This window comes from Aplidium turbinatum, chromosome 11, assembly GCF_918807975.1.
Source record: "Aplidium turbinatum chromosome 11, kaAplTurb1.1, whole genome shotgun sequence".
NCBI classification, from domain to species: domain Eukaryota; kingdom Metazoa; phylum Chordata; class Ascidiacea; order Aplousobranchia; family Polyclinidae; genus Aplidium; species Aplidium turbinatum.
This window is the reverse complement of record NC_137482.1, coordinates 12,334,650-12,358,477: the sequence shown is the minus strand read 5'-3', so window position 1 is coordinate 12,358,477 and position 23,828 is coordinate 12,334,650. Positions and strand designations below refer to the sequence as shown.

Here is a 23,828-nt window from a genome sequence, read left to right as displayed (position 1 = left end):
GACAGAGTTTTACAGCAGGATTTCGTTTCTGTTTGGCTTGCGGCATACTTTTGTAATCCGTTTGATTGGAACTCATTATAAGCGAAGATAATGATCAACTACTTGCGAATGCTTAAAGCAAGTTGTAAAATAAAATTAAAGTACTAAAAGAATTGCTGAAAAATTGATAAAGCATCATGTAAAAAACAGCTGAAAGCAATTGATAGTTTGGGCTTGGTTTGAGTTATTGAGGATATAGGATAATCAGTAACACCTGATCAACGTTCAAACTCAGATTTTTTTTACTTTTTACAGATATTTTACTGATTTATGCATCAGCTGTCTTTGTTTTGTTGCCAAGTTTTCCATAATGTTTATTTTATCAACTTTGTGAGAAGAGGCCGCGTGATAATAAATCTGTCTCGTAGCGTTGGTTTGCTACATAGATAGAGCTTTGATGTTTACGGTATCTCAAGACAGTTTACCTTCTGCTGGAAGTGCACCGATTAACATAGACGGGATGATACCAGGAGAGCAAATGCCTTTAGTTCCTGTCATTGGCCCCGGCGGAGAAATGATGTATTGCATGCAGGGAAGTTTAAATGGAAATACCCAAGGTGCCATGACGTCGCATGCCAGTCACGTGACAAACGCGATGCGCTTGAACGCCATCCAACGGGATGCTATGAGATCTCGTAATCAGCAACCACATCTTCAGCCTAACATCGTTGATAGTTATCTCATGCACCACGTGCAGAATGGCGTCATTTCATTGCCAACCAATCCTAACAACTCAAACGCCACAATAAAGCCAATCGATTTAATGTCAAGTCAAGCAAACTTCAGTAGTGGCTGCTACAATAACTTCGTCCAACTTCAAAACCATGAAAAACCGATGATTATGCAAAGCCAGAACAAAGTTTTTGCCCAGTTCCAAGGAAATGCTACAGAAGCATCAATACTTTCGAGCGAAAAAAACACTTCGTCTGTTGGTAGGTATAGGCTACCTGTTTTAAAATGTATTATTTTTAGTTGATTCAACAAACAATGCTTTTCTAATAAGGAATGCTGCATCAGCAAACTTTCAATTGTCATTTTTATCGTGATTGGTAGACTGCATCATTTGGCTTTCTCTTTTTTGTTAGCTCTCAACTGTACATTTAAAGTTTGAAGAAAGAGAGAACGTTTTTGTGCTTTGAATGTTCGGTTTTTTCGTTTTTTTTTTTATGATATTGTTCCGACAATATATCTCTGGTTACAGGCCTTTTGCAATGCCAGTTTAAAACTTGACTAAACGCAGAGGAACATAAAATGTGAAACGTTAATATAATTAAGAGTTCATTCAATGTTGATGAAATTTGAGCTACAGGCTCATAAAAAGGTACAATTTTTAAAATGCAATTTTTGTTGTTTGTTCTAACTTTAACCGAATTCCTATGCAATTATTTACAGTAGCAATAAATAAGTTTAAGTCACTTTATTATAAAACCTTCAAACAACAAAGCAAAGGGGATCTGTAAATAAAAGACAAATGATTACTAACGTAGTTTCCGAGGCTAGGTTGTTTTATTTACCATCAACAATAAGGATTCTCTGCTTTCTGACAACCAGCTATTGTATAGTGTTAAATGAAACATGTGAAATGACACTGTAAAATAAAACAATGATCAAAACTAAATATACTGAATCCAATTAAAGCATTTGACATTTTGGTGCAAGTCAAATTTTTCAAACGTTAAATTCATATGAAAGCCTTTTCCAGTTTAAATTGTGGTATGCCAAGTTCTACTCCATTTTTTTTATCCTTGAAATATCATCACTGCGCCAAGAAAGACATAAAAGTTTTTTTTAATTTACGTCTAGTTCTGAACTCTGCGGAATGCATTATCATCATTTATTCAAACGAAACAAAGATAAAAATCTAAACTTATATTTTTAGTCCAGATAAAATCTTGAGCTGAATATAAATATAAAAACGTTTTCTAGTTAGCTTTACTTTTTCCCGCCTTGACTTGCAATATCGAGCAGGATGACATCTCCATTGGTATCTGACACACGGTCCTGAAATGCTCCCCTTCTTGCTAAAATGTTATGGTTTGTTTATCATCACTCAGCTGAAGGTTTTAGCGACTTCTATTTTGAATTTCGATCATTGTTATGGGTACATCAGCGTCAATGGTTCGGCGTCCGACTTATCTACACAGACAAAGAGAAAGTCGACATTAAAATATATTAATTTAAATTTTAGCAGCTTATCCCATACAGAAAAATAGCCTATCACCATGTGTGGCATGTTGAAGCAAAGTTAATGTATAATGAATAATGATAAGACTACAAGTTATTTTCTTTCGTTTTTAAAAATAAGAGATTGACCATAACATGTCGACTGTAATGGACTTGCCAAAAAAACTAAAATTACATAGCCATATGCTGTATCTCATAGCGTTGTCAAAAGATGAAATTTGATCTTTCTCGTAAACGATAAAAAAAAATTAAACAGTTTTTCTGCTTCAGTGGTTTTGCGTAACGATAAAGCATCAGAATCGATATTTACGTAAAATATGACATGATAAAGAGGTGAAAAAGGAGGATTGATATCTTCAAAGATGCATTCTTATTGAATTACCTAAACAAATTATCGTATCCATAACTCGTTACAGCAGTCTGGCGAGTGTATGCTGTGCAGTGTGCACTGTGCAGCGATGTTTATGTAACAAGAAAGAAAGCAAGTGAACCTATTGATATCTTCATCTATTTTTGATGACAGTATGCTTTGTGTGTTGAGTCTATGGTATGAAATCGAAAATTATGATTTAACGGCCACAATAAATAACAGTTCCATTTTTGCGATGAATATGCCTGCGTTGTAGCCATATATAAATATTGTATAGAGGAGAACAATGTAGTTAGTTGACAACAGGTAGGTCTGTACTGCTGTGGCAATTTGTTCAGTAAGATGAATTCTCTCGTTTGAAGAAAGGATTTATTATTTGAAACTTTAAAGTAATTGGTTTTTAGGAAAAGGGATGAAATTTATAAATACTTCTGGCAAATTTATAAAACATAAAACAATGTTTATGAACATATATATATATATGTTCATAAACATTGTTTTTTATGTTTTTTATGTTTTTTATATGTTTTTTATATGTATATATGTTTTTTATGCGAGGTCATTTTAGAAAATTTTTCGATAAAATATAAACAGACTTGGCTGTTTATATTTTTCATGTGCTGAAATCAAACCGATTCTCTGCAATAATATTTAAAGAATATTTTTATTTGCACAAGGCTTTGACATAACATTATACAATGAACTTACTTATAAAACAGTAAAATCAAAAACCAAAAGGTGAGACGTTTTGCTTTTGATCTAGCTACTACGTCACTAAGGCATTTCTTTTCGGTTGTTTTTGACGGAAATGTTTCATACTTTAGCAGTTTAGCTAACTGCCTTCGTTTTTAGATGTGTGTATACCTACAATTTTTACTTGCAAGCTAATTTCGAACGCGTTGTTTCGCTTGCTTTTGGTTTACAATGTACATTTTACATGTATAGGCAGAAATTCGACTTATTGCTTCACACACTCGCCATTTCGACATACCTCAAGTTGTCAATCAGCAACAATACGTTTCCTTCCTGTAGTTCAGAAGTTCTTAACCGAGATAAACTTATCCTCTGGCGGGTAAACAAATTCTAACATTGGGTGAAATGAGTGAATAAAAGAAGACAGACTGTGTGATGAACGTATAGGTTTTAAGGTAAAACAGATGGTGAGGTGAATTCTTTCGGAGATTCGACCAGGAAGGAAAAAAAGTGAAAGGATTCAAAGTCCTTGCCATAACCTGAAAATATCTTAGTTGACGCAACGAATTTAGAAAGGTGGCAAAATCTTTTAGTTCAACATTTAACAAGTTAAACAATTGGTATTATTTTTTTCTCCAAAGGCAGATTTGAGACATTGCACCTCACGTGTTCTGCGGTTGCATTTGCAAAGCCAACACAGACAATAGATTGGTTTTGATCTTATTTACATAGTCTATTTGTCGTCCGAAAGTTAATTTGTATCGATCAGAAAGAAAATATAAATCTTTGCCAATAATAGCTTATGGCTGGATATGCAAGTTAAATCAATAAAAAAATTCCCCAGCCAATTGAAAGAATGTAAAATTCCATACCGTGACGCATACATATCACAACGAAACGGTGCGCGTAGAGTGCGGCTGTGTGTAGCTCCGAAAAGGGTATTGTCTAAAAAGCTCCATAGTGTACCGTACTTAATTAATAAGCTAAATATCCGCTGCGTCACTTTGACTACAACATTGACATATTGTATGGTTGTGAAGTTGGTCTTTGCCATGAAACGAAAACTATCTTTAAAGGCAATGTGCACAAATCGTTCCTGGAAGGCGTCAATAGCCCCGATAAATTTTTTCTATCTACTTTGAAGCTTTTTTATCGCTCTTTTTATAGCACCCATTGTAGCTTATCCATTAAAATGTGCAATAAAAATTCAAACTGTATCCCAAGAAGTAATCAACTGTCGTAAAAAATGGCTAGGAAGACAGACTCCACAAACTCGGTTACTTTGAGTTTCCTTGCAGCAACATTTCAAATGGTTCAGAGCACAACTCGAAGAAAAACACAAATCACAAGTGTTGATGATTCTGCGAGCTCGCAGTGTTCAAATGTAACTAAGCTAGAATCCTAGTTTCCTAAAGATAGCCACTTTACCATATCAGTTCTCCTTAAGACCCAATGACACCGTCAACCAATCAGAACATGTTTAAGTGGCTACCGTCCGATTGTGACCCTTCTAGCACTCGATCAGCCAGAGAGTTGATCCGCGCTTTGAACTTTGTTTGGTAATTACAGAAGAAAAAAAGAGTTATGACGGGGATGGGAATGGAACCCGCGTCATCGAAAAGCATTCTTTACGCCGGAACCTTTATTTTGTTTACTCTATATTAGAACTGTTTTGTGTTTTTTCTCTGTTCTACTTCTAGCTTCTGATTGGTCGAAACTCGAAACACTATTCTACTTGTAACTTACGATTGGTTGATTGCTTCGAAGCTTTACTGGCTCTTACTAACGTTGTTATGATAAAGTGGTCACCTTTCCCAAGTGGGCTTTAGGTGTGATGTGTAGTTCCTTTGAATTGAGGGTGTTGATAGACGCAGAATACAAATCGAAATTTTACTTAGGTCCTCAGGACGTACTGTAGTATGGCTGCGTTCTCAAGCCCAAACTCTAAATTGACTTTTTGTGTTTAATTTGCAAAGTTTTTTTTTTAATTTAGAAAAGCTGCTTGCTTTTGGAAATATATCACATGCAGTATGATTTTATGTGAACTTTCTGTTTTTCTGCAGTTTTTGGGACACAAAATGACGTGTTTCTTGCATCAGGGATAAGCACAGCGCCCGGACAATCCACTCTTCCGTTTGTCCAGCCGCATAACCAGCCTGAAAAGCCTCCCTACAGAACAAAGCCACCTAACCATCAATACAACGAAGATCCGGTAATACGTAATTGATGAACTTAATTTAGCTTATTTTACGTAGTTGTTATTTCAAACCAAATATTATAAAACCTGACTCTTTATACACTCTTGAAATATAAATTAGTTCCGGACGACTGTATTCAATAAGTTAGCATATTGCACTTGAAAAAGCGGCATAAAATGCTAAAATAGCGTCAAGAGAAATATCGCAAGGTTTGTTAAAACAGCGAACTGATTCATGAGCGTTATTATCAGTTGCGCTTTGAACAAAAGGCGTAGAACGCAAAATGAAAAAAATTAATAAGCTGCACAATATTTCAAGTTACTTTTAAATTGAATGATTTCTTTATCACCAAAAGTTATGTTGCTACCATCACAAGAAGGAAATGAAAATATTGTCGCATCCTCTCAATCAAATAAAGTGGATTGATAGCACTGGGCGGAATATTTTTAAAAGCCGCTTTAATCTTGTGATTAAGTAGCCTAATGAAGATATTGAATTAAATTGGAGAAAAAGAGCAGAAGCTGATCGATTTTTCGAGTATGAAGTCCACTTTAAATTTATTGACTAGCTAAAATGCTTAAATCAAACAAAGTTCTTTTATACGGATTTTATGCGCGTCAAGGGATTTAGTTAACTGCTTTTGCCATTTGTAACCTTTTGACTTCTTGCAAGAATCCAAAAGCGTTGGTTTGAAAACGCTTAGTTAGACTACACACATTGCAGAGAGTGTAGTCTAAACACAGCTTTAATTTACGAACCGGATAAGGTTGAATCTCCCAGTTGCTCTTCATAATTTAATATTCTGACGCTTGCAGCAGCGCAGAAGGTCGAGTGGCGTCAGCATTAGCATTATGCTGGTACATCAATAGACATCTGTGCTCAGCAGTAAAGGGAAGCCGGTCTCTCTGTTAAAGGCATTGATGATATTTATTAGACATTGTATTATTGCACATTGAAAGTCCTTAACAGAAAGCTGACGTAACCATGCATACAAAGCTTTCGTTTGAAGCATCAAACAGAAATCGCAGCCTGAATTGGTAACAATGATATTTTTCTAAAAACAATCGCAGCAGTCAAGGACTAGCAATACATTACAGCGTACGACTTCGAAGACTGTGGGGTGGACTGTGGTTGCATTCAGAAGCAGAAAAAGTGGAGTAGCCTGCTTTGGAAAGAGAGTTGAGTTAAAAGGTGTAATCATTGAGATTTGGCTAAATGGTTGTCTCGTTTGTCATAAAATTGAAATTAGGGTATCAAAATTGCACATACCAACTTCTAAATATTTTTACAAGAATTTATTAAAATTTGTAGAATTTAAACAGGTGAAGACCATATTTTAATGGTGAGGAGTAGGGGGGTCTTGAAAAGGTGAAAGCTTTCGTCCAATTAATTGCTTTGTTATAAGAAAAATTCAGTTTCTGATAGCTTAGTTGGAAAATTAATTTGGAAATCTAAGCAAAAATGCAAACTGTGAAAAGTTGTGTTTTTTAGGTGTAGATATTATGAAATGGAAAAATCAAAGATGCAAAAATGTTTACAAGAGCATCTTGGATCAAAAGATTATTTTTTTTTTCATTTAAAACTTTACAACATTAAATCTGCTTTTCTCGGCCAATCTTTAGAATGCTATCTTATATTTTGTAATAAACACTGTGCAAAAAGTCATTGCTAAGACATTTCGTAATAGCTGCAGCACAGAGGCTGCCGTTACCACAGCAGTTAGAAAACACAAGCCACACTATTATGTGAAAAATTGATACCCGATCGCAGGACTTAATTTTTACCCCAAAAGAGATCACCAGTCAGATGTGGTTTCCATTCTGTGGAGAAAAGCTTAATGGTCACGTGATTTTGAACGTCAATTGAAATGGATTGTTGTCTAAAAAACTCTTTGCCAAAATAACAACGTTCACTTTGCGGCGATTGCAAGATTTTGTTGTTGGCGCAACATTGCAAGGCAAGTACAGTGACTGCGATGGTGTGGCAGAGGTAATATGCTGACGTTATGACTATTGGTTGAAAATGTCATAGTGTCGCTGAATCATGATGTGCAATACAACTTATGAAAAACATAATGTCAAAATTGTCAGTATGCTGAACGCTGTACTTGCAATAAACCTAAAACACTCAGTTATAATTTAAGCTTACTTATTATCTCAGCCAGTTGTGCGTTGTATCTAAATTCAATTATAAAGGAGATCTACAGGTCTGACTGTGGCAGCACACAAGTTCAGTGATGCAACAACTCATACTTTGATGTATAGTCAAGGTTATGCTTGTTCAGTACAGAAACACAGGGATTGCATTAGAAAACTAACTGTTGTGCTCGCAAAGACTCCATATCATTAGTATCCGAAACCATCTTTTACGAGAAAGAAGATTTACTCTTGCTCGAATTGAGATCAAAAGGTTCTGATTTTTATTCACACAAAATTGCAAGTTGATTGAACGTTTTTTTAACGTTAGAGCTTATGTCAACAAGCAAAAACTAATTATCTCAATGTGATAAATGGAGCGTAACAGGTTACGGTTTGACTGCGGCTAGTCGGCGTCTAAAATCATCGCCCACCAGTTTCCAATCTGTGTTTGGTAGCAAAATATGCCAACTGAGGAAAAGATTCAGTACAAGTTAATAGGAATTACAGTCTCACTTGTTCAAGTCAGTTCAGTCGAGTTTATATAATAATGAACCGAGAGATAATCCACTTGAGAAGGAAACTAATAATGTGCAAATATCAAGACATCTCTATTTTTTTCTTGGCATTGAAATGATTTCATGACTTTGCAAGACAGATGAATATGTGGATTGTGGAATGAAGTCTCTGCGGTATAAACAAAACATCGATGGATCATAAAAGCGTAGTATGTAGGAGTTTATGGCTACCTTCAAGTTATTTTTCTTGTCATGACGTCATATTTACTTCTATGATTCAATTCTCATTACTTGATAGTAAAGCGGGTTCCTTCCTTTGTGTCAACTCGGCTAGACGGCACAGGTTGAATGTTTGAGTTTAGATTGCTTTTATTACTAGCTACACAGTTAACATAATGAGTTACAATTTTTGGAAAAAGTTATTTTTGATGGAAGAGTCCGCCTTAAAACCTTTGTAGGTTTGTGTTCAATACGAACTCCATGCTTTAAAGTTAATTTTTAATATTTAGTTGCTAGCATTATCTAAGCGGTTTTAGTATTTTTACCCAATATTTCTGCAGAAAATGATGCAGAAAAATCACTGGGTTGTCATAGAAAATACAGAGTCTTTCATTGAGAGGTTAATAATTATGACAGTTCTTTTTCAATCTCGCCCAGACAGCAAATCAGCCGTTTTTACATTACATTTTGCATTATTTTTACATTAAAACCTGAAATTTACATTATTTTTACATTTGAACCTATATAAAAAAAAACGGCTGAATTTACTGTCTGGGCGGTTTCTTTTCAACTTCAAGTGTGAGGAAGTTTGGAAGATAGGTTGGAGCTGCAAAGTATTGCACAATACTTTGACACAAACAGCATCAGCTCCAAGTATAGCAAAGTGCAATTAATTTATGCTCATTAAGGATGGCAAGATAAGTCTACTATGATTTGATTATCTTCATGCCCATACTTTGTCAAGTTTTCGCAATTTTGAAACAAACTTCTTTCGTGAATAATATTTTAATTTGATACCTGTGTTTGCAATATGGATTGCCTTCGCCATTAATTTAGCGGGAGACCTTCTGTTGAGAAAATTAGCTACTAAAATTAATTCACTTTTGTGAAATATTTAAGTTCATGCTTTTTTACTTGCAAAAAAACGGGAACCTTAAAATAATTTTTTTTGACGAAACACTTATCAACGAAACACAATTCTATGTGTGTTAGAATATAATTATTCTAACTACAGTCCCCGAAATTAGCGGCGGCACTCGGCAATTGCCGTGGTAAATGCCGCCGTAAACGTCATAATGGCCATTCCGCTACGGCAATAAAAATGCCGCCGCAAAATGAGCACTTAATTAGAACAAAACTTGTTCAAAATTTCTTCCTGTGTTATTTACTCGCAGCGGGAGTTTAATCATCAGAAACATCGCACCAAGACCTCACCTCGGACTATTTTAGTTGCTGTGAACACTCACGCAGTCTTCGAAAATATTATATTTTATAGCATATTTTTACTTGGCAAGAACTTTGCCGAGGCCAAAGGGCAAAAGTTGAAATTGCGTCGGCAATTGCTCTGAACGTTTATTACGAAACAATTGTACCAAAACATGTGAAACGAGAAGGGAAAAGTAGACTAGAGTAGTCTATCACGACCGCACCGTTTGATTTGTTGTGTTGTAATAATACATAAAGTAGCGATAAAGCGAGCAACGCAATACGCACGCTGTTACGTTAATTCACGTAAAATAGCTCAGCGGAAAAGTAAGTTAATTTTGGGTTGATTCAACGTTCGAGTCAGCACAAATCGATTTACAATTTTCCCGGCGGGTTATATTGCGCACCCAGACAGCAAAACCATCATTTCTACATCGATTCAACGTCTACAGACGCAAAATCAATGCAAAAATAACGAATTATGCTGCCTGGGTAACAACAATGCCCAATAAGAAATTTACGTTTGTTTTTCGACATCTAGCGACGTTGAACCATCATAAAATAACGTTAATTGCTCAAACAGGTACCGGTAACAAATTAATAGCTCCCTGCGAGAAGATTGGCTCGATTTATGTTTATCCTAACATAATTTCGGCACAATTGGGATACTGCGTGCGAGCAACACAAAGTCTGTTGGATAAAGAACTAGTCGGATATCATATATAAATCGGAATCATCAGATGCTGTATCGGAGGATGAGGTTGTCGCGTCGTCACTGGAATACTTGAAGACGCAAAACTGCCCGTTCGTGAACGCGCAATGCCATGTGATCGGAAGCATTATTTTACTGCCGAAGAACCATTTATCCAATTTTGTTCTACTTTTTTAACTTGACCCCTTAGCTTTTCTAATTCCGATTTGTTTCCGTCATAAAATTCTTTATAAATTTTGTAAAATACCACACTAACTTTTTCCTTCTGTTCCCTCTGTTTGATAACCTATAGCAGGTAAATTCTACTTTTCAACTGTATCCTTCACCATGATTTATATTCGCAACGGCACCGGTAAACAATAAGCATTCGATGTAACAATAACTTTTTCGTAACAATTAAGCCAGTATTTACAAGGTTGCAAACTTTTTACAGTTTACAAGAGCATTGTCAGCGCGTAAAATAGCTTGCGTGATGCTCTCCGCTACCGCCGTAAGAAACACTAAGAATAAACGATTAAAATTTCGTTTGTTTAAACTTTAAAGCATACAGCAATTGCCGCCGCAATCCAAGGTTTGCTGATTTGGCGACGGCAATGTTTTTGCCGTCGTAGATGGAAGCTAATTTCGAGGGCTGAACTATGCACACTTACACCAGAACTACAGAGATTTTTCACAACCTAAAAAAAGTAGCGATTTTGAAGTAGTTATGGAGGACAATATCTTGTACTGTTTTGCATGCGCATGCCTATTAATTCAAGTTTTAAATAAACAATAATTAAAAGTAGTAAAAGCTCTAAACCCAGAACACTTTTCGTACATATTCACTATTATCCCATGTATTTCAATAAGTATCTCAAGGGTTTTGTAGTTTGTAGTCCAAGTAGACAGTTGATAGATTTGTTATTTTCTTTACAACCAGCAGCTTGGACCTGTGGAAAAGGCCATCTTCAAGCAAGCATTATCAAAACAGAACAAAAAACTGGCAGGGAAACAGAAAAGCAACACCGCCAATAGTGCTTACACACCACAGGTAAAGAGTTAAGGTTTTTGTTGTTATTATAAATAGAAGCAACGTTGTCTTCCTGTGCAGGACTAAAACAAAACATTACTCAAACCAGCTTTTAGCCGCGAACTTGTTGCAGCTGCAGTATTCAAAGTTCTGCACGTTCTTTGGTTTAGAGCTCGCTATGGTTTAGATTTAACAGTAAATGAAGTATCTTGATAGTTGAACAAAAATAGCATTTGTGTTTTGGTACCATCCGTACCAACACTTATGAAGTTATTTGGCTATCTTGAGTTATTACCATTATTATCGTTATCTCGGTGCTAGTTTTGCAGGCTATCCGCAGCAAAATATAAAGTTAATTGAAGAAATAGTGAAGATATTTTGTAAAATATTTCAGCTTTGAAACAGCGAAAACAATATGTATTTTTCTCTTGTGGTATCACATGCTATGGAAGCTGATGACAAATAGAGCGCACACACTCATGAGAAAGGATAGACAGAGAATTCTGTGATCAATTAAATTACGTCATCTATCTTCTCAACTCGTTGGTTTTCTTTTTATACTCACGCGATTTGAGGAAAATATTTCGAAACCGCAAGGATTAGTTGAGTTTAATCGTTGCAGACGTGGATAAGTTTTCAAAGCAGGCCTCTGATGCGTTTACAAACTGACGGCGACTGATGAAAGACATTACAGCCTGCAGACGACTGCGGGTGCCCATTGCTGTAAAAACAAAAGCCGACTTACCTCGTTTTAAAGTAAACGATTTTTGAGCTTAAACAGAGTAATCATGATTGAGTAAAAACGGTTAATAACATTCAGAAAGTTGTTGTATGAAAACAAAAAAACGTGGCCCCGACCTTGCATTTGTCCTTGCGTCATATGTAGGCAGGGGTGGATCCAACAAGTGACCTTAGGGAGGATGGCGATTTCAACAAAACAATGATGGATATGACTAAATTAATCAGACCTTGCAATACACCATAACTAAAGTTACTTTTGTGTGTTTTGGATCCGCCATAGATTGCACGGCATCTGTTGATTTTAGCTTAATAGTTTAAAAAATTGCTTAATTGCTTTTTGCATCAAACGCCAATGATTAGTAGTCGACTCTCCCAGACAGCAAAATCGGCCATTTGTCGGTGTTTTTACTTTCACTTTCATCAGATGAACGTTGCAACCAGTGCCAGAAACGGTAATTGTCCTGATGAACACCCAAATTTTTCAGTGTTTAAGGTAATTGTATCGGTTTGTGTGCCATTGTCTTTCCAAAATGCATTTGTGAGAACTTTTTTAATCGTTCCAGTGCCAGATGATTTCCAAGTGGAGCAGGTGTATAGTTACCATGACTTTTGGCTCTAGTATGTCCTATCTGAAACTGGAACCAGGCAAGTGACGATAATGGAGAGTTTGCCGCATGTCAAAAGAAATAATTAAATGGTCCAGCAAAGTAGTAAGGAGTGTGGGGATCTACGGGTCATGAAACGTTTGTGACGTCACAATAATGAGCGGGCGTGCCAGCGATCGAATTGAACACCTATCACTGCGTGCAAATTATATTGACAACGCTTTATTCCAATACAGTGAAAAATGTTTCCAGCAGGACACGTTATGAAATAAAGGATAGAGTAGAAGTTTTCAGCATGGCGTTTTCTTATTGTGAAATGAAGGGAAAGCCCTTGTGTGTGGAATGGAAAACCTTTCATACTTAATCATTATACCGTTGCCTTAATATTGTTGTGTCGTACCAAGGTTTGAGATTATTTCTTTAGAATTTGAAGTTACCATATTTTGTGAATATCAGGGAACGAATTAGTTTTTCATCTTACTCGTCTTACGAGCACTAATTGCTGCGTTGACGTAGTTTTCTAAGCGGCTGGGAGTCTAACTGAAACGTTGTTAAAAGTCTGGAAGAATTATAGAATGACACGAGATATTCTTAGAATGAAATGGAAAATTCTGCACGGTGTAGAATATTTTTTTTCACTATGTAGCTGCCTTAATCACCCGAGCTGGCCTTGTACACCAAAGGGAGACGGTAGCAAAAAAATTGTAGTGCTGAGTTTCACTCTCCCTTTTTCATAATTATCAATCTACGACTTACGTGTTTTGATAATAATCTTCTCTCCCACAATGGCGTCATGTGGTAATCATAAAAATTAATCGTCTTCTTATCGATTTCTCGTTTGTGATCTACAAAGAAAACTTACTTAAGTAATTGCCCAAACTGTTGAAATTTCAAAATTAAAAGTTGTTATCGATGTAAAAAATTAAAGAAAATGTGCTCAACTGAGTGGATGGAAGAAAAAGATGGGGCTGTGGACGTTCTGAAAACACATTTTCTTCAGTATGTTTGTGTTGTATGTAATATTCTTCCATGGAATGGTAAACATGAATGTGCAACTTTTAGCCAGAGTGTAGAAAAACATGGAGACCTGAAGTTAGACGCAAAATTACAAACTCAATCCTAACCGCCTTGTTGAAAAATCCCTGGCTACAATATTGCTTAGTGTTTTGCAGTTTCTTTGCTAATCAGCAGCGCTTTCATCTTCTCGTTAAAATGCGAAACCAGTTTGTGCGAACTGTGAAGCGATTTCCAATTAATAAAACAGAAACAGTTAGCGTCTTCGCTTGACCTCACGAGGTAGACCAACGGAAAATCTTGAATTGTAGAGCTACCGGAGTTTGAAGATTATCGTTAACTTTGGTTATAACACTGCCGCTTTAATCTTTTGTTATTGTAAAAAGAGTGAAAAGGAGAAGCTATTTTATTTATTATGAAAAAGATAATGATTATTTTATGAGGGAGGAGTTATATCATGTTTATCATTTTCTTTCTAAATCTTGTGCAATAATAATTGTAAAACTGATTAAAGTGTGTAAATTTTGAAAGCTATGACAAAGTTTTTTTTTATACCAACAAAATGTTGGTAGATTTTTAAAAAAATCTAAGTGGAACATATCAACTTTGCTTTTCAAAAGCAAATACGTTTGTGTTGCTAAACTTATTTAAATAAGGTAGTTACGCGAAATTAATTAATTACATGTTTTCATCTTGTCTCTATTATTGATTTCCCGTTCCATTCATCATGCAATATAAATGCTTGAAATATGACGGGCGATGTTGCAAGTTGCCAATTTCGAGATTTAATAATAAATTTTATATTTCTCACAAGATTACTAGTCAGCTGCTTTGTTATTTTATTGACTACAGAAAACGTTGCTGAGACGGTGCAAATGTTGCGTTTTAATAACTTTCAAGTTATTAAAATCACCGATTACTTCTTGTGTTTCGGCTCGAAATAGATCAGAGGTCGGCAAAGCGTGGGCACAGAAATAACAAAGCTTCTATTCTTCAAAGACCCGATAAACTGTCGTTGCAACTTTTACAGCAAATGCTTGGTAGAATTGTAGTCTACTTTTTCAGCTCAGGGCCTGGTCCTACCTATTGAATGAGATCAGGTGACAAAATTAGACAAATTTACAAAAATCGCATAGATTCCTGAAATCAAAACCTCAACTTTGAGGTGTGTTTCACAATTTTGCAAGTGTCTTTTTTCTAGTTTGCTTCATTGCAAGATCTTTTTGTAATAAAATAGAAGAATAAAAAGTAGAAAATAGAACGCTGACTTGAAAAAATATTGCTGACTACACATGAAGTGGAATGTTGTGCACAGACGTGGTATGGACTTCTCAAAGACAAACGTTTGCCGACCTCTGATCTAACTGCTGGCACTGAAAGAGGAAATGAATTGCATCAATTTGCCGAAACAAAATTCATTGTTTGTTTGTTTGTTAAAACTCTCATTGTCAATTCAGTGTGACGTGATATTTCACCAAATCACAACATAAAGCTGTTTTTCAACAATCAAAGGTTTCTATTGATGAAAAATAGCTTGTTTGTTAGTAGCTAAAAGCAAAACAAACGGCTGTTGAAAGAGACGTGCTATGTGAACAGCGAAATCGATATTTCTGCTTTTGGCTGAAAGTTGATTTTGATATGAATATCCAGTTTATAAATTTAGTTAATTCTGCATTTATTGAACGTCCAGTTTCAGTAAATAAATGCAAAGCTGACGCGTTTTAACTGGATTAGCTTATGCACATGCACATCATTCTCTTTTCTGTCATGTCTGTCAGCGGGAAATATAACAAATTCTTGTTATTTTTCATGTTCCTATTGTGGTTGTAGGCCAAATCTGATATGCACTTCAGGAGCACAAAACATTTCCCTGTAATGTTTGAGCAGCAAATTATCAGAGGTGAGAAACCTGCCCGTTGCATGCTGTAGCAAATTTTACACTTAAAATTTGTTAGGTTGTTCGTTGCGCTGTTGCTTATCCGAATATAGAAGTGCAAAATGTCCTTCCTATCACTGTTAAAATGTAATTTTGCATGAAAGACAATGGCTTTTGGTGCTGAAAGGCCAGAGCAACAATTTACGGATACATGTGACTTTATGGTTGCTGAAATCACCATTTCTACTTTGCTGTCAACGTTTACTGCAGATGGAAGTGTTGCCAGCAACGCAGGACAGAGAGAAAAAGCCTCAGAAGCATCTTTTTCACAAGGTTTGCCTATTTTGTCACAAAGCAACACGGATCAGAGCTTTGCATTAAAGAAATCTCCCAGATCGGATCCCAACGTTGTATTGCAATCAATGGAAGTACAACAGACCGTGACAAAGCTGATTACCAAAAGCGCTCCTGTCCCAGCAATTCGATATCATCCTTATCACAATGCAGAACGAACCTCGCCAACACAAAAAGATTGCAAAATAGAAAATGACCAGTCTTCCTCAAGCAGTTCCACAAATAAGAGATCAACTGGCAAGACAAACGAAGAAGACCATTCATCAAATGATCAGTTGTCATCGCCAATAAAACAGAACTCGGTTGCATCAAGTGCAGTTCATTGCGTGTCTTCGTCCTCCGAAGAAAGCCACGCACTTGCACCAAAACAAAGTTCACCATTCGGAAATTTGACACAGATGGTGGATCAAGATATGAAAAAGAAACTGCCAAATGACACTGAGGTAAAAAATTGAAGACGACGTTACTTCGCCGTTTTCATGTTTTTTTAAGCATATACACCAATTTCACTTTAAATTTGCCACAAATGAGCTAAACGAAAAATCCGTTTTTGCGTTCACGTGGCCTAGCCTACATCGTTGAAAATCTATAAACAATTAAACGCTTATCAATCAATGTAAGTTTATCCTCTTTTAAATTTGATTTGTTTAAAAGCCAACCATAGGCGCCGACTTTTCAAAAAACCTTGGGGGGCAAGAAAGGTGATGACGTCACAACCATAACGCTATTTTACTCAATTAAAATAGTCTTTGATTAAGCTTAGTGTCTTGTTTATATTGACACCTAGGTTGCAAACCGAATTTATTACAACCGCTGCTGGAAACGATTAGTTTTGCGCATGCAGTACGCCTAGTCGTAAAAATTTTGATATTGTTAGCTCATAATTGGAACAGTTGGAAAACCAGCCGCTTTATTTCTTTTTCGTGCGAGTGAATAACAACGATCAAGGCAGTGAAGTTATCGAAATAAAACGCAAAAAATCATGATCTCAAGCAGAGTGAAAACCCGCTATCAGTTTTATTAACCTCATTTCGCTCGTTTTGCTAATTACTTACCTTCAAAGCATTAACAACGGCGAAGTGTTTTCTCTTCTATTGTTATAGAAAGTCTTTATAGTGTTATATCGGATACGGTACTGTATATACTCGAGTATAGGTCGAGATGTTCGCAAGTGATTTTCACCTCAAAAAGACAGGTTCAACAACTTATACACGGGACAAGTTGTTGTCTCCAGATCGGTAGTTTTCAAAATGAACGCAGTTTTGCTGCAGCAAAATCATTGCCGACGTAGATTACGAAGTGTGAAATGGCGTCGACCAAAGTAAAAGTTTTGAATACCTACGTTTATTTGCAGTGATTCATTAAGTTTAATTTTCAAATTTAATGATTTTGTCAATTCTAAACTTTATGCACTTGTTCGTTGAAGTCGATGTCAAACCTTTGCGGCCGCATAAAACAATGATGTCAGGTTAGCTAGGTGATAATAGCGGTAATAGACGTCGTTATTGCAGGCAATATCTGCGACCAAGACTATCAAACACCTTTTCTTTTATCGGTCTTCGATTTAATTCTCACACATTGCGAACAAAACAATGCGTTCTGTTGAATCATAATTAATCTCACAGCGAGAAGACCTCGTTAAAAATAGCGCGTCTAATTTAGCTGGTTTACTTAATATTGCAGTGAATGGTTACGTGACTATTCCAGCAGCGTAAGTTACTTTACAATCTACTTTGAAATTTCCATACCGTATGAGAAAGCCATGCGATCAGCTGCTGTTTTGCGGGCAAGAGCAACGTAGGCTGTTTTTCGCTTTCGGCAATCTTTAAGTCCGTTTAAATGATCTAAATCTTTTTCATGAAGTGCTTTATCTTTGAAACACCACTTGTAATAACCATTTTTGTTGCCCCTCAACCACAAATTCACGGGGGGCGCCGCCCCCCCCGGAAGTCGGCGCGTATGAAACCAACTAGTGTTTGAATCTGCCCAAGTTTGATCTGAGGCTCTAACAAAGTGATTTTATTTTGTATTAGACTTTACTAGAAACCAACTCTTCGAACTCAACCTCTGCTACCAGTTTGTTGTTTACCGAGATGTCAGCCATGCAGTCCTGTGGAACAGACGCAAAGGAGGACACAAAAAACGAAATTGAAGTGGATGAATCAAAATTAGAGGATAAGCCGCCAACTGACGCTTTAAATGCTGAAACTTTGTCAGGCATGACCAAAGAAAGCTCTGAAAGTGACAGCAAAGCATCACCAAAAGAAATAGAGTCACCTATTCCAGGAAGAGACGTAAATCTTCCTGATCCTCTGCCTAGCTACATCACCAAAGTAGACAGACCTCCGGGTAGAGGCAAGTACATCTAGTTGTAAATACAACTGTTAACTATCAATCTTTCCTAACTTAACTTTTACAAAATATTCCAATGCCAATATGTCAACCTGCGGTACAAAGTACTGAAGGTAGTACATGCATGGATTGTATGGTGTGTGCTAAGTTAGTTTAAATTTCAACAAAGGTATGCAGAATGGCAGGTTAAATGGCAACTAGTTTAAAAAAATGCACTTTTCAGTTTGAGTCTGTTTGTGAAAAGAAAAACTACAATCGAGTTAGTTGCTGTTTGAAAGATTAAAATTGCTACTTCACAAAATAATAATTAGCATCTTTTAGAAACCAAAATCACTGAAGCAAAGGCATTAATTAATCCAACTGTTGTTTTTGAAAAGTCTGGGAAAACAATCTAATAAACTAGGTTGTAATTACATTTCCAGAAAACATGGCCCGTATACAAACGCTTGTGTCGACATTATCACAGACAGTTCATTAATTTGTTTTAAATTATTATTTTCCAGTTCTAAAAGAATCGCTTCACTGTACAACATGCGATGTTTACGTTAATTCAGAGAACCAAATGAAGCAACATATCAACAGCTTGCGTCACAAAAACACCCTTCAAGGAATTCCGCTGCCACCGAAACCGGGCCGTGAAGAAAAACCGAAATTACGGGCGGTAAGTGATAGTCAGGGCCTGTGTGGAGTCTAGTTACTCAGCAGGATAATGTGACAAAGGTCGTGCGTTTTGGGGAGTCTCTTAGATTGGGGAGTCTTTGAAACAAGTTTCAAAGCGTGTAGAACCGGTTCTACGGAAAAAATGGTAGATAAAAAATTTCATATGGCAACCCCGAACATTATTTTTTTTTCCTTTTTAGTACCTTCATCAATCTGCGAATCTCAAACGCTGCAACTTTAATAACTTGAAAATTGTGTATAACCTGGTTCTAAAATATTTTATTACTGATTAAGCTGCTAATATTGTTTAGTGGAAGAAAAAGATTTCATCGCATAGTTGTCCAGAATTTTCACAAATTGTAAACATCAAAAGCAGTCTTAGATCTATGCATAACATCACAACATTAAAACAACGTTAATAAAATGAGAAGTAAAAAAGGTTTTGTTTCATCTTATGGCTTCAGGCTATGTGCAATCTGTCATTCTATACTGACAATATTTTAATTTTTATACAAACCTTTCCTTGGCAATCATAGGTGTTTTTCTAACATTTACAGTAATTTAGGTGGGCCCTTGTTAGCGCCGAGTTGTGTTATAGTAGGCCTGGCCTAGAAATAAGATACCGATATGTATTTCTCTTAATAAGTGTTTGTAGATGAAGTTACACATCAGTAGTTTGTCATTAATCATCATTGAGACAATGATAGAGAGGTTGAAGCTTGCTTTTACCAACTAACAAATTAGTAACAACGCTAATTTTTTTTCAAACTGATGAAGACCTCGGTGTGCAGTTCACAACGATGCTTCAGCTTATTGCTGTTGTAAAATTAGTCAAAAAATGCCATGTGATGAATTCCACCAAGAGATGCTATTGCATCCAATACAGTTCATTGTAGCCAAACAATGCCTGAAAATAATGTTTGAAAATACTCTTGTTTTGTTTCAAACCCTATTCTGCTCTTTGGTGCCCAACCTAACCTTAAAGATGCACCTTCAGATGCGAAAGATACCAACTGCTGTTTCATATAAGCTTCATTGGAATAATTTTCCTTCAGTAGTTTTATAATTGTCTCACAAGCAGAGAATGAACCTTTTCCATCAATGTTGCTTCATAAACATCTAAAAGTATGCCATGTTTGTTGGTGATTCACCATCGCACCGCACATATTGCATCGCCTAAATAGGCCATACTATTATGCATGATTTTCTAAGAGTGACGTTGATTTACCGATGATCAATGTAGCCAACCATTGTGGCCAACCAGCTGCATAGCCGAGTGGTGAGAACACTGGAGCGGCAATCGAAAGGCCGCCGGTTCGACACCGCTCAAGAGCATGCGGCTGTGTCTGTGGCAGGACACTTAAAGGCATGCCTGAAGGTGGGCACGAAGATTGGCTTCCTTGCCTTCCCGTCCACTTAATATAAATCTTCAACCACCGGGTGTAAGCCTGGATACGACAAACAAACAAACAAACAATGTAGTGCAACTTGTGGTCTGCAATTGCAACTTTGACAGAATTAAAATTCACAAAGTGGAATCTTTACAGGGTTATATTGACAGGTGAGCAGGGCCCTCCCGAAGCCCTTCCAACACTAGATTTTTTTGTATTTTGATTGCCAAGTCTCTATGCCCCGGACTCAACCCTGTTATATTGACAGGTGAGCAGGGCCCTCCCGAAGCCCTTCCAACACTAGATTTTTTTGTATTTTGATTGCCAAGTCTCTATGCCCCGGACTCAACCCTGCTTACAATTGTTAACATGCTGTATTTGGAGGTCTTTTTATGAAAGATTTTCTGTTTAAAATTGTTAATTTTTTGGAGTAGGCCTATTCACTTCACTCTTTTGACCATTTTTTGCATACTTTCTTTTCTTTTCAGGAGCAATATCGATGCAGCGTTTGCAAAGTCACCCTCAACTCAGATATTCAACTTTCTCAGGTAATTATTTGGTAGGCTAGTTCCCGCTGCACTTGTTCACGGTAAATTATTCATTAGGTTGAAAACGCAAAAGTATGAATAATATCTTTATCCCAGCACCTGGCAAGTCAAAGACATAAAAATATGCTGGAAGGAAAACCGCCAAAACCACGATGGTCTCCGTATGAAAGAAATCAACAAGCGCTTTTGCATACAGCGCCAGGACTGGTAAGTTATGTCGTTTATTCTACTAACTGAAAGTAGTGTGCTGAGTTTCTTTTTTCACTCGGCGCAGTGTGATGTGACAAGTTATGAGTTCTGACTAAACATTTTTCGACTACTTCAGATAAAACAAAAATCATAATCAGTGCCTAAATCAATTTATTGTTATTTTCTTACAGCGACTTCCTTTTAAAACCTTACCTACTCAGTCATTACTTGGACCCTCACATTCTACGGCACCTGTGGCTAGTTCATCGATTCCAACTATTCTTTCCGGAATAAACACTCTCGCATCTCTGCCTGGGCGCTACGTGCCTGCCCCTAACCCAGCGCCTACAACAGCACATTTGAAGCAAGCTTCATTTATGCTTCAAGACGGAAGTTTGATACCAGCTCGTGAAATTGTGTATGTTGGCGCTCCACAGCTTCCCACATTGGCCCCAGGAGCAACTTATTCAGCAACACTTCCAGCTCTACCTGGCATTGTGGCCAACCAGCAACCATTGCAGTTGCAACACATCTTAGCATCGCAGCCTACAAATGTGGATTGGCTGACAGCAAACGGGTTACGATTAGCAACATGAACAAACAGCAATTTGGAATGAACATTCCTCGACGTTTGTGCGTATTTATTCAACATGTAACCGGTGAAGAAACCAAATTTTATCCAAGGCTGGACTCGAAAAGACTTCGTTATAACCTTCGTGGGATAAATATATTTTATTTGATCAATTCCGAAGCAGGAAAACTGAATGCAAGGCTTGCATGCGAAAGGTTGCAGAGTCTGAGAACTTTGTAATTGTTTTATTCCGTGAATTGCCCAATGCTCGTGCTACTTAAGCTATTCTGCGGCTTTTTACTATTTTGTAATGCAATGAAACCTGAAAGCATTTTGATACTGGTGAGTCATCTGCAAACTATTCTAACCGCAATAAAACGAGTAGATATTTTTCGTTGCTGACGATGAAGCATAGCCAAAGTACTGCAGATACATTTTATTCTTCATTGTCAGAATGCAAAGAAACACATTTAATAATAACAGGAATAAAACCAGCAAAAAAACAATGATTGCCACTTACGTTTAAATTCCATGTTCTACCAAGGTACTCTAGTAAGCCTGACAAGCACAGTCGACTGCCGTTCCCATGCGCTACGCTTCTTCAATAAAGCAGTCAATCAGTGGTCTTCAAATCGTAGATTACGTTTCAAACAATTCCTTTGCTTGTGCAGTGCACTTCGCTTGCTCAGAGCCACCACAAAGCATCAAAGTTATCCCTCTAAAATAATTGCAACCTCAAAGAAGGCAACAGTTGCAAAGCCATTCCCCCAACACTGTGTGTGATGTTGCCAATTCATTGCCTGACACGCTGTGTATAGAATGTTGTCGATCAAACATTGCAATTTTGTTTATTTTCACGTACATGTCGATTGGTTTTGTTGTCGATACTTTTTATGGAAAACTCGCATCCTACCGATATAGCAAAATTTGCCATTTTATTTAATAACAATGTCTGCGGACGTTGAATCAACGAAAAATGACGGATTTTGCTATCTGGGTTGTAACTGGAAGAACAAAATTACATGTGAAGATTTTTTTGTACTGTTATTGCACGGCTTTGTTCTAAATAAATGGCTTTGGCAAAACCATAGAAAATAAAGACGTTTCGAAACGAAGTTATACACTAAAAATACAGCGATGAAAACGAAAGTTTTTTCGATCGAAGCGAAATTCTTCACAAAGAAACTCATTCAAAGAGAAACAAATCAAGATCAGGAATGTTTTGCCGAAACCATCTATTTTGAAAATTGAATACATTTTTTTTGCAGAACTCATGTAAGCCCGAATAGTGAATAACCAATTAACCATGTAAACCGTTTCGCTTCTAATTTACAACGAAGTTTTTTTTCTCTTGAAGAGAAACGAAATGGAGGCAACAAGTTTAGCGTAGAACTGAAACAAAATATTGTCATCTTCATTTTAATTTCGAATAGCCGGCCCATAATTTCGAACAAAACCAAGACGAGGAATTCTATTACGAAACGAAGTATTGCGCAATATTTTCGAAACGTCATATTAAAGCACAGAAAGCACATTGCGTTGAAGTTTATGAACAAAATGAAACAAATCCTAAGAAGTAAACCTCGATAAAGCGTGTCGTGATGTATATTTGCCATAGTATCTTTTATATTACAACTTATCTTGCCAGCCGCTCTTAGGACATCTTTAAGCTCGAATTTGCAATGACATGAATTGCCATGAGTTATGTTCAACATTTGCTGACGTGAAAGCAATCTAAACTGATGCATAGATGCTTACTCCAGTTGCTTCCTTTGAATTGAACAAATTGCTAAGCACGAATATAACAACAGTTTTGTAGCTATGAGTTCACTTCTTGAATGTTTAAAAATTTACAATAGTCTCTATACTTGGCTTTGCTGTCGTCCATACGTGCTAATTGCCGATTGTTTAAATATCGTACTTCTTCGTATATGCTACGAGTGCCTTGTGTTTGAAATATAGTCTCGATCAACAGTGCGATCTTGTGCTGTAAGTTTTGAAGGACAATCAAAATGCTTCAATTTCAAATAATAAACGACTATCAAGAAAATGCTTGTTATAAAACAATGTGAAGAAAGTTGGCAAAAGGTGATGTACTCTCAGTTGACGCAGTAATAACCGCAGTAATAACCATCGGCAGCAGTGGCCGAGTGGTTAAGGCGTTGGCAGGGCCGGATTAAGGCGGGGGCTGATGGGGCTGCAGCCCCAGGCCCACCAAGAAAATAGGCACACCGATAACAACTT

General features: G+C 36.7%; 1 protein-coding gene across 1 annotated transcript; it reads left to right on the top strand.

Moving 5' to 3' along the window:
• The first annotated feature begins 499 nt into the window (after positions 1–499).
• On the top strand, positions 500–23,617 carry LOC145780218 (uncharacterized). The gene is made up of 10 exons (XM_082591921.1): positions 500–971; positions 5,350–5,498; positions 11,194–11,304; positions 15,474–15,543; positions 15,790–16,316; positions 17,907–18,228; positions 18,729–18,886; positions 20,765–20,824; positions 20,921–21,031; positions 21,205–23,617. The coding sequence occupies exons 1-10, from the start codon at positions 500–502 to the stop codon at positions 21,607–21,609; spliced, it is 2,385 nt and encodes a 794-aa protein (XP_082448047.1). The 3' UTR covers positions 21,610–23,617.
• The last annotated feature ends 211 nt before the right edge of the window (positions 23,618–23,828 follow it).

Excerpts from the sequence above, each read along its gene's own strand:
- LOC145780218 (XM_082591921.1), top strand. The coding sequence starts at position 500 with ATGATACCAGGAGAGCAAATGCCTTTAGTTCCTGTCATTGGCCCCGGC. Across the intron at positions 11,305-15,473 it reads ATAGTGCTTACACACCACAG|GCCAAATCTGATATGCACTT; the intron begins GTAAAGAGTTAA and ends TTGTGGTTGTAG. Across the intron at positions 16,317-17,906 it reads AACTGCCAAATGACACTGAG|ACTTTACTAGAAACCAACTC; the intron begins GTAAAAAATTGA and ends ATTTTGTATTAG.